The sequence below is a fragment of the Acipenser ruthenus genome, chromosome 9 (genome assembly GCF_902713425.1).
Source record: "Acipenser ruthenus chromosome 9, fAciRut3.2 maternal haplotype, whole genome shotgun sequence".
Lineage (NCBI taxonomy): Eukaryota > Metazoa > Chordata > Actinopteri > Acipenseriformes > Acipenseridae > Acipenser > Acipenser ruthenus.
Window position 1 is genome coordinate 56,470,679 of NC_081197.1, and position 11,997 is coordinate 56,482,675.

Genomic DNA, 11,997 nt, shown 5'->3' on the forward strand with positions numbered 1-11,997 from the left:
GAGCCTGCTGTGAACCCCAGGCTGCAGCAGGAATGGGACTGGGAGAGCCTGCTGTGAACCCCAGGCTGCAGCAGGAATGGGACTGGGAGAACCCGGAATGAACCCCAGGCTGCAGCAGGAACGGGACTGAGAGAACCCGGAATGTCCTGGTTTGGCTGGGGGCATCAGGAAAGGCCGAAATTGATCTGATAATCAAATGCCACTAAACGCAGTGCTTAAGATTGTCAAATACATCCCACATATTCCTTATTACTGCTGAATAACATCACGTTCTGTTTTACTTTTGTAGCTGGACTAACACTTTTTAACCATGTCCTCGGCAAATACCATTATGTTTAAATCACAAGGTGTTTAGAGACGTGACAACTAAAGAGTACTATTTACAGAAAAAAAAAGCAATTCCAGCACTAAAAACTAGAGAATAAAGATATTATTATTATTTGTTTATTTAGCAGACGCCTTTATCCAAGGCGATATGTCATAATTAACACCAGGAGGGATTGGTAGGAACTACCAGAGTATTAGGGAACACGAAAACACTAATATATGCATGGCTGCTTAGTTGTGTAGGATTGGTTTCTGGAGTTTATGGACTAATATCACCCAGGCCTTTGATTCCTTTTCTTTTTTTTTTTTTTTTGGTGTCAAAAGGGGATGATCCCAAGACTACATATTAATTGTGGGTAAGGTCAAGGTGAGGGATAGGCTTAGGCTATTTTAATTATCCTCTTTGAACCCCAAGCTATAACTATATATTTTACTTGGGATCCTAACACAATATAATATGCATAATGGGTTATGGGTCCCACCACTGAATTTGTTTTGGGTTGATTCGTTTTGTAGCACACAGCAAAACTATAGCTTTGTTTTCACAGTTGTGTTTGCAGTTTTGTTTGTATTATTGTGTACCATTTTTATGTAAGCCTGCTGAAGGAGCAACACCTACTGAGTGATATCATGCTGTGGTGTTACATGATATTGCACCTGCACTGTTGTGCTGTGAATTAATAAAACCTGGATGCCTGTCTATGTATTTGTAACCAAAATCCATGTCTCTCTCATTCATTCTGTCACAGCAGACTCACACACCCTCAGTATCAGATCTGCATCTCCTATTGTATCATTTTATTTACACTACGAAACATACATTAGATGCACATGTTTCTTCATTTTCCATATACTAGGTTGTGTTTCACGATTCAGAACTGTAAATGAAACATACTATTGACAATATCATTCAGGCATGCTTTATTTTATTAGAATGGAACAGAAATGATTACATTTTGCATATATGTGTTTTTTTCAAATCGGCAGCCGCTTTCAATTTTTAATGCAAGTGATTTAAAAAATGCAACCAATTAACATAAGAAAACAAATTATAATTGCGAACCATTACACCTGTTGATTTACCTAGGATTTGTAGCATGTGAAAAACGGAAAAGGGTTTTCATAAAGTATTGGTGATTCCTTTTTTAAATTTTATTTAAGGATGCTAAGCATTTTTCTGCTGAGGGGATTGATTCAAAGTGATTATTTTAAACAGCTGCTCATTTATGAGTTGGTATTTTTTGGATAAAAGCTGAGATCATAAGTGATCAGATAACCATCGTTATAAACATATAACTTATGGTCGGGTGGGTTGTAATTGATACCATGCAAGATTTCCATCACCTTTTTAAATGGTATGCTAATTTTGGTGTCTTGGTTTGTCTTGGTGTCATACATGTAAAATATCTCTTCCTGTCTAGTTGTTATAGTTTTGGTTGCATAGAGAACTCCACAAACAATGAAAGCGTTGCTGGCAGCAGGTTTATACTGTCTTGTCACCCAGGTTTTCTCAACACTAAGTGTTGTTTCATTAAGCTTACTGATCACAATGTTCCCTGTGCTTTCTTCAGTTGCATATATTGCCCACAGACCACTTTCATCCACAGCCAGATCAATATCCTGCCAGGGTGTTCCTGAATAGGAAAACCTGTTATTGAGGGCTGCACCTGGGAGTTCCTTCGTTAACACAATACCATTTGTGTTCATGTCAACTTTACGAATCTGTCTTGAATTCATTAAGTTGTAGTACAAATAATTGTTATACACCACCATGCCACTACCTTGAGCTAAATTATTAGAAGCAAGTATATGGTCTTTTGGGTTTTTGTACAGCAGTAAATCATCAAAGGACCCATACTGTCTATAATAGTCCATGTATCTCCCATCCTTCAGAGGTGCTTGCCAGTAGAGGTCCTTCTTTGGGGGGACAGGGGCAGGATCTCTTCCCCAGGCACCAGCTTTGTATGCAAATCCTCTCCAGTTGAGTTGAACAATGAATGGCTCACTAATATTCAAAAGAGGGCCATGATCGCAGCTTCCTGTGTTGCAGATATAAGTATGCATTGCTTTTTAGATGTACAGTATAATAGTATTGTTTTCTTAATTATTCATTTATAGCATTCCATCTGTTATTTACTGGTATTATTAAATATGTTTTAACACCATAAAGTGATAACATTCAAACATATAGTAGTGTAATAAAGAAATTACTGACCATATATAATAGAGGGCTGTGTTGGAGTGGGCTTGGTTTGATTTCTGGCTTCTTCACATTCCTTCAGCTGTTTCCTCAATGCAATAATTTCACGACGAATTATAAGAACGTTGTTTTTGTCTAGCTTCTCCAGATTATTTATTGTAAGTGACATGTTGTGAATCTGTGGTAATATAAATAGGGAGTTACTGTATGTTTTGGTAGAAAAATCTAGCTGTTATCTTGGACCCCCTGAGCTTTCCTGTGATTTCCATATTAATTCTGTTATTAGAACAGCATTTTGTCATTTGAGAAATGTTGCCAAATTGGATACAAGGGATACAAATATACTAATACATGCATTCATAACCTCTCGCCTTGATTATTGTAATTTTGTTGGTATACCTTTTGTTAAACTTAAAATGCTTCAGCTTGTCCAGAACGCAGCTACCAGACTACTTTCTCACACTCGTCTTTCTCAACATATTACTCCAGTGGTTAGGTCCTTACATTGGTTACCAGTGAGTTAAAGTTGCTGTAATAATTTATAAGGTCCTTCATGGATTAGGGCCATCCTAACTCTGCCTTGGACTATGCAAAAATAGAGTATGCATGAGTCAACTTGGAAACATAACTACACTCATGATCACTTCATGTATCAAACCTAAATACATAGTATAGATAAAATAAATGTGCAATAATAGAACACAATGATATTGTGGTGGAAATAGATGTTGTTATTTAATTTAAAAAACTGGTTATTCTGTTTATTCATTGTATAGCTTTTATGCCTGGATTATGTGAATATTTTAACTGTTAAGTGTCATTTACTTTTTTTGATATTGTACACATGCAAATTATGATAACAATTATACTGCCTGACAGTGCTACTTAATGACTGCAGTGCCCTGGTAAAAAAAAACACAATTTAAAAGTATTAACAAGATAAACTGTTACCTTAACAAACAGCTGTTCAATGATCACATTACTGCCATTCAAGCTGCCCTTCAACTGAGAGATCAGGATCTCCAGCTCCTGGATTTCCACTTTCACCAATTCAAAGTCTAATTCAGTGAAGGAAATGTCACTGTTTTCCATGAACTCCACTCTCAAGGTGAGGTTTTGAAGGTGACTTTCGTAAATGACTATTTTACTGGAATATTCAAGGATCTGAAATAATAAAAAAAAGTATTTTTTCCAATAAATGTTGCATAACTGTCCAGGATGGAACTAAATTGACAATGCAATCTATTTTGTAATCCCACAGGTATTTTATTATAGCTTTTTATTAGAATAAATTGAAGAGAAAATCTGCATAGGAAGGAGCCCTATTTGTCTGTAAATCATTATATTTTTATTTATTTCTGTTTAAAATCTCTTCAGTTCAGTGTAATGTTCGCTTATGAAATGTTCAGACTGCCTAATAATTTTGTTCAATCCTCTCAGGTCAGCAATATATTTATAGCGGGCTACCCATGCCACTTGTGATCCTTCATGACGGGTCCCCTTGGAAACAAGATGGTCATCAGATTTTTCTGGTAAAGGGTTTTAATACATAAAATGTAAAAAAAAAAAAACATGTTTAGGGTTTTAGAAATGCTGAAACACCCAGTTTTGTAATCAGGCTATCACCATCTTAAAAAAAGAAAATGAGGTGAGTCAGTTTTTCAGAAAACAGACTGTGAAAATGCACTATTTTGAACAATAAACATTGCAACCTTTATCACACAAACTAAGAATTTTCCAAGGTCAGTTGACAGACTGGTGCAAACATGAAAATACATCAAACACCATACCAGCTTTAAGACACATTGCAAAGTGTTACCTTTTGGATTTCAATTTCCACACTAATCAACAAAGAGGATGCCTGAATTTCAAGTTGTTCCACTCTGTCTGCTGGGAAGGTAGTGTCAGGAAGATAGACGGTACACTGGCAGACTCCATTGGCATCCACACTTCCAGTGACATTGGCAGCTAACTGCTCAGACAGAACACATTGTAATTAATGATAAGAAACTAAAATGCCACCGCTGCAATTGAAAAAGACCATATCCATACTTGATGCTTTGTTAACTGGTTCTAAACTGGGTCTAGCAAAATGTGATTCCATCAATATTACTTGTAATGGCAATTACATTCTGCCTTCTACTAGAGTAAAAACCCTGGGTGTTATCTTGAACCCCTGAGCTTTCCTTTGATTTCCATCTTAATTCCGTTATCAGAAGAGCATTCTGTCATTTGAGAAATATTGCCAAATTGAAGCTCTTCATGGATTAGGACAATCCTATCTCCAAGAACTATTAACTCTGTATATTGCCATTCACTCCTTGAGATCAGAAAATGCAGAACTCTTAGTTGTTCCCAAAAATCAGCTGGAGCTAGAGATTTTTGCTATCGTGTTCCTCGTTTGTGAAACTCTATTCCAGTTGACATTAGGCAGGTTGAAACATTGGATTTTGACATCTAAATTGAAAACATACTTTTTTGAATGTGCTTTTATATAACTGTCTGTAGCTGGAGTGTACTGTACATATGAGCTCTCTTGTTTTGTTTTTAACTTTGCTCCATGCTCTGGGATGCTATGGCGTGCAGAGCACTATATAAAAATGTATTTGTATTGTATTGCATATTTTTTCAATAAGAATAAGAACAAAGCATTACCACAGGAGTAGTGTCAGGCTCATGACTCATAGAGTGTAGACCCAGATTGTCTGGAAGTCGGATCTGGAAGACAATTCCAAAACATCAGTTGCCATATGCAGTTATTACATTCGTATTTAACAACTCAACTTCAGAAATACTTACTGTAGTCGTTTGAGCTAGGTAGCTTCTGCTGTTGAGAAGCAGCACAAGGCAGGTAATGAAAAACATCATCTTCATCCTCATCTTCATCTTATGTAACTGTAGTGCTGTCAAGAGCTGACTTTTATAGTGTTAATTTTGGAAATCCCCAGAATCATCTTACTGAAAGGACCAATCCAGATCAATATCCAGTATGCTCTGCCTTCTTTTACTATAAGGATGTTCCTGCCTATGCTTGTGTATCCTCTCATGTGATTAACTTTTATTAACACTTGTTTTTTTTCAGCATATGGTATATGTGGTTCACATATTTAAAAGATAAAAACAAGGACCTAATATAGGATATAATTGTAAATGCATCTGTTTGTTTAAAGGGTACATAAGGACCTTTTATTTTATTGTGTTACATGTTTCCCATGTGTTGCTACAACTGTTTAAGCAAGATGTGTTTATTTTGTTTTAATTTTTTTTACATTTTGACCACTTTTTTAAACTTTTAAATTGTATTCCTTGCCTCAAGATGGCTTCTTATCTCAAGTTAGAGAATCTGGAGGTACATGAATATAGACGAACCCTGTTTGTCTGTTTCTGAATTCATCCTTTTGTCACAGCATTACATTTTTACATTCTTCTAGAGATCAGTTTGTTCAAGCAACTTGTACTGTAAAAGATTACTTTTTAAAGGTAACTTCACAAACACTGATTCTATGCCTGACACAGTATATGAAAAATTATGATTCTATTTTAGTGATTGTTTAGTCCTCAGGAACTCTTTTTGGCATTGCGCACCATTTGTATTTCCTTGTGATATTGAGCAAAGATAACATTGCTCTTTCCCTTTTTGGGAAAAAATCCAGTACAGAACAACTGATACATTTCAGCCTCCTCATGGTATTTGGGAATTGGCCTACAGTAAAGTGCTAACAAAAAATATATTCTGACAGTCAGCTTTTGCAGAGCAATTATTTGTTTTCAAAATTGACTCCCAGGAATAAGACAATATATTCACCCATATCATATCATGTCATATCATATCATAAATAACGCAAGATTGCTTGAAAGTTACAGGAATGGTTATTAAAACACCAGATTCGTATGCAATAATACAACAACTCAACTGTGTGATTATTATTATTATTATTATTATTATTATTATTATTATTATTATTATTATTATTATTATTATTATTATTATTATTATTATTATTATTTATTTCTTAGCAGACACCCTTATCCAGGGTGACCTACAGTCGTAAACAAATAAATTTCAAAAATCACAGTACAAGTATTAATACAATTAAGAGCAAGATAAAATACAATGACTTCAGTTCTAGTAAGTACAAGCATATTACAAAATATCAGAGCGGATAACAGTGTCAGTGATAGTTACATCAGAATACGATTGAATGCAAAATACTACAGATGCATTTAAACTTGCTGTTAGGTGGATTACAGTTTTGGAAAAGTTAAATGTCTATTAGCAGTAGCACTGCCGGCTAACAAAGTGTACCAATACAGCCAGGCCTGGTGGAACCTGAAAGGATGCCCTTAGATGAGCCAGGACCCTTATACAAGTTCACCATTTGCAAAAGAGTTTCACATTGTTTCTCTTTATTTAAGTATGCATTTACTATGCTCTACTGCGGTTACCCCTTTGAAAGCTTCATCCTGGAGGGCAAGAACAATACGAGGGGCTTGTGTAGACAGATGCAGTGATGCTTAGAGATGACTCTAAGTTCAATATTCTGACAATAACAGCCATTCAGTAGTGAAGCCAGGTCTTTAAGTCCTAAAGGCAGGATACCGCAGCACACTAGAGTGGGTAAAGTTAGTGCACCAAAAGAACAGGTGGTAATATCTTTCTTTGGAGGGAACCTCAAAGCATAAAATGTTAGTTCATAGAATGTACTGTAACAATACCCGACAACAATATCTTACTGTACATTATCCATGTCGTGTCTGAAGTCTAATAACAAATGTTTTCCAGATTGGGAAGAATTACCTGCCAGGTCACCATTTCTTATTATGTTCAGTTGAGTAATTGACTTATATGCATAAATCCATTGATACCCACACTTTACCCAAGCATCCCCTGCCCTTATTTTACACTGTCACAGTCAAATGTGTACTTGAAATAGGGTCAGTAATGACTAACACTAGTACTTAAAAAGGGATTTCTTAGTTGGCAAATTGTGTTATGTTTTTATCCTTTAAAATCTTTTGGTGACACCTTCTGCTTTCTTTTCAGACAGGTGATTTCACACTGACACCACAGACAGTAAGCAAGTGTTTTCTTCATCCAGTTGTACAAATAGATCCATTGCTTGTAATATATTACATTAAATAGAATGTTCTGTTCTAAATACTGAACTAAGAGATGGAAAAATCCTATTAAGACGAATAATAGACTGATATACAAGGTAAGCTGATGTTGCAGTTTTCAGACTTGATGACTCGCTTGAGGATGTGTACCGGTAACCTGAACTACAGGACAATGCCTTTCCAGTAAGTGTACATCTTAGAACAAAAAACAACTGAAAAACTAGGCCATCAGATATCAGGACCATTGTGAATAAGATTTAGCATCTAATTTAAACTATCCATGATCAATAATTACAATATACAGTATGTTTATTTAGCAGATGCCTTTATCCAAGGCGACTTACAGAGACTAGGGTGTGTGAACTATGCATCAGCTGCAGAGTCACTTACAACTACGTCTCACCCGAAAGATGGAGCACAAGGAGGTGAAGTGACTTGCTCAGGGTCACACAATGAGTCAGTGGCTGAGGTGGGATATGAACCAGGGACCTCCTGGTTACAAGCCCTTTTCTTTAACCACTGGACCACACAGCCTCCTAATGCCATATTATCTTTATATAGGAATGGTTGTCTCTTGTCAAATTCAATCTGTTTCAAAAAGATGCTTTGTAAATATAGCCCATAGTTTTGTATGGCATGCCATGCCATTTGATTTTGAGTTGAATTGAGTTGAGAGAGACAATTGTGTTCTCTCCATTCCTTCCTGACAATAACATAAGCATATTTAATCTGTTACGGCATAAAACAGCTGCTGGATAGTTTTATGTGACCGGACACACCTGAAATAGTAAGGTCTGTTATTCTGTGTAAACAGTACCGTGCCCTGCAAGGGCATATTATGTGTTATAGAGTATGAAAAGCTGAGAAATGTTAACATTACTTTAGAAATTACGAAAGAAAGGAATTATATTGGCAGATACAGTACAATGCCTTTGTTGACAAGAGGGTATTTCTTTGTTTTTTTGGGGGTAGTGTATAGCTGTGATAGAAGATCAAGGATGCAAAGCATTGTATAGCACCCTCTTGTGTACATTCAGGCTAAATAGATCACAAGGGCCTCTCCTCTCCACAAAGACAGTTTAATAACATAAGGTAGATACAGAGTCCCGCTGAAGAATGACCTGAGCACACTTCAAATGCATTAGTATTTGAATTCATCCATTTATACAGAACAATAAGACAACTCTGAGCAGGAATATTCATTCTAAGCAGCACAGATCAGGAGTCAGGAGAACACCTCACAGTATCATATCTTATTTAAATTGTTAGTGCTTCACGCACCTTCAGGAATATTCATTCTAAGCAGCACAGATCAGGAGTCAGGAGAACACCTCACAGTATCATATCTTATTTAAATTGTTAGTGCTTCACGCACCTTCAGGAATATTCATTCTAAGCAGCACAGATCAGGAGTCAGGAGAACACCTCACAGTATCATATCTTATTTAAATTGTTAGTGCTTCACGCACCTTCAGGAATATTCATTCTAAGCAGCACAGATCAGGAGTCAGGAGAACACCTCACAGTATCATATCTTATTTAAATTGTTAGTGCTTCACGCACCTTCAGGAATATTCATTCTAAGCAGCACAGATCAGGAGTCAGGAGAACACCTCACAGTATCATATCTTATTTAAATTGTTAGTGCTTCACGCACCTTCAGGAATATTCATTCTAAGCAGCACAGATCAGGAGTCAGGAGAACACCTCACAGTATCATATCTTATTTAAATTGTTAGTGCTTCACGCACCTTCAGGAATATTCATTCTAAGCAGCACAGGTCAGGAGAACACCTCACAGTATCATATCTTATTTAAATTGTTAGTGCTTCACGCACCTTCAGAAATATTCATTCTAAGCAGCACAGAGTCAGGAGCACACCCCACAGTATCAGGTATAAAAGCAACTGCAACTTTTTTAATTGTATAAAACTAGAAATAAATGTAGTTGTTGGAAGGGACAGTTTAATTTTTGTACGGAGTAGTTTCTTTCAAGTTTTATACCTTTTTGTATAAATGATTTTATTCCTTATTAACAAGGTGTCTTTTTTAAAAAAATGTGTCTTTTTGCACTTGCTTGAAAAAGGGCCCACTGTGTTAAAAATGTTGCTGTGTTAATGTGTTGTATACCTTTCCATTCATGTGCAATATTTAATTGTGTGTGCATTTCTTGGACTATAAACTACACCACGATTGGAAAATAAAAGGAATAATGTTACCTACTGCAGCATGTGAAGATGCAATATTCCAGAGTGGGTTTCCAGACTGGAAGTGCTTAAATGAAATTAATAATAATGATACCCAGTGGGCTTGCAACCATGTCCTTCATCCTCTTTTAGGACTTTCTGGTGAATGCTTTTAAATGCTTATAGTTATGTAACAGGGCGGGGACTGGGCATGAACCAGCGACCCTGTGCACCTCAAGTGAGCGTCTCAACCACAATGCAAAAGAGCCAGGACAGGACAGAACCTGCCATGGCAGTGCATCACACAACTACCAGGTACATTTACACATACTAGAGAAGTAAAAAAAAAAGTACAGCAGACAAATGTGTTGGCTGGTGTGTTTCTGTAGTTACTGGAAAGACAAAAACATCCTATCACAAGAGGGCGCTGTGGAAATGGCCAATGCTTCCGTTCAGTTCAGTTATACTGTCAAGCTGTCTCCATGTTAGATTAGAATAGATCAACCTGCTACTATCATACATGAAATGTTGGTATATATATTGCTCAAAGAGCAGACTTCCAACGCTTCACATACCTTTGTCAAGGGAAAGAATGTTTACAAACAAACAGTGGAGGTACTTAAATGATTTTGATGCCATGGTAACTGCATTCACTTATTTCTATTTAAATCTATTAATAAATGTGTGATGTCATTTACAACATTGTTAATGATGTAACAATCTACTATTCCTTTCTATTTAAATCTTCAGGCATCATGGTATTAAGTCTATTTATCCATTTATTTTCCTTTATTCTATTGTATTGTACATTATCTAATGTTATTCTTCTAAAACTACAAATTGTTGGTCATTCATGTTATGTTTATTGTTTGTAGTGTTGAAGTATTGGTTCATTTACTTTTCTATTTCTTACGCATTTGATATGTGATTCTGTATTAATGTATGCAATGTTGTATATACAGTATATACTGTATGTATACAGACCACATATATATTTTACTTGCCTGTTAGAACCCAATAGCTGAGTTTATGTTTCTTAGTTTTGAAAGACATCACAAGTCTGCAGTTTGAAACAAGTCAAGCATCATAGAATCCGACCAAAGAGAATCATGCAGGGAAAGGAATGGTTGAAGTGTACTGAGTAATAGAGTGCCCTAGTGTGACAGCAAGACTCTCGGGACACTTGTGATTGTGTGAGGGGAGACGAGGTTAATCACATCCAAATACACCATACAGAGAACTTATTTGTAAAGGTTCTTTGAATGGAATAAGCCCCTAACTAGAAACAAATCACGTCTCGATTCTTTAAGGAAATGTGGAAGGATAACTGGGTCTGTGTGATTCTTAATGGCAGAGGTTCTTAAACCCCACATGAACTGGCTCATTACAAAACTCAGGGATTAATTGTCACATTTGGCAAATCCCCTGTAAAATGTTTCCTCTGTGTTGGTGTGAAAAGGAACTAGATTTTTTATTTCTTCTCAAATTCAAAACAGTCTCAAATTGTGGTGCAAATGATCATCAAGAAGACTTGAGACATCTTTGGGTTAGTCACTTTGAGGGCTACAGGAGCGGAGAAAGCATGGATTTACAGAGCAGACTTGCTTGGTTCACATCACAAACCAGGTGGAACAGTTCACCTGAGACTGATGAGCATGCATTTGCCCACAGCAGTAGCCACAACACACAAAGTACTATAAACCATACTGAATACGCCTATCGGAGTACAATTGGCAGGCTCATCAAAAGTCACCCCCTTGGTTTCACCAGCGGAGAAGAAAAAATGTACTTGCAGTTTCACATAATGCTGACACTTGTTTTTCAGATCATCAAGTCAGAAAGCATAGAATAATTTTACATCTGAGATAGAGCGTACCATCTGTATTTAGCATGGCTATCTGCAGGGAACAAGAATGCAACTTGTATTCATATCATGCAATGATGGATTCACTAGGATTATGATCACTCGACCCTATAAAAGTATTCCTTGGCAAAAACATTTCAAAACAAATGTCATGTTAATTCAAAGGATATTAATAGGAGCAGGTTTAGTGGTTTCGAGCAGTTCTTGAGCACTAGAGCAATGTGCAGTGTCTGTACTGTAACTTTACTTTTCAGGACATAAAGCAAGATAGCTTAGTGTAGTGTTTCCTATTCCCAGTTTAA

General features: G+C 36.4%; 1 protein-coding gene across 1 annotated transcript; it reads right to left on the reverse strand.

Moving 5' to 3' along the window:
• Positions 1-1,319: 1,319 nt before the first annotated feature.
• On the reverse strand, positions 1,320-5,413 carry LOC117405755 (olfactomedin-4-like). Its single transcript, XM_034009110.3, has 6 exons — positions 5,327-5,413; positions 5,183-5,245; positions 4,347-4,499; positions 3,479-3,691; positions 2,543-2,705; positions 1,320-2,366 (listed from the first exon to the last, which is right to left on the reverse strand). The coding sequence occupies exons 1-6, from the start codon at positions 5,411-5,413 to the stop codon at positions 1,552-1,554; spliced, it is 1,494 nt and encodes a 497-aa protein (XP_033865001.3). The 3' UTR covers positions 1,320-1,551.
• Between the last annotated feature and the right edge of the window lie 6,584 nt (positions 5,414-11,997).

What these genes read in the sequence shown, in the direction of transcription:
- LOC117405755 (XM_034009110.3), bottom strand. Translation starts at nt 5,413, where the DNA reads ATGAAGATGAGGATGAAGATGATGTTTTTCATTACCTGCCTTGTGCTG. An exon ending in ACCTAGCTCAAACGACTACA is followed by an intron (nt 5,246 to 5,326) that starts GTAAGTATTTCT and finishes ATTGTCTTCCAG; the next exon opens with ATCCGACTTCCAGACAATCT. An exon ending in ACAGCCCTCTATTATATATG is followed by an intron (nt 2,367 to 2,542) that starts GTCAGTAATTTC and finishes TCTGCAACACAG; the next exon opens with GAAGCTGCGATCATGGCCCT.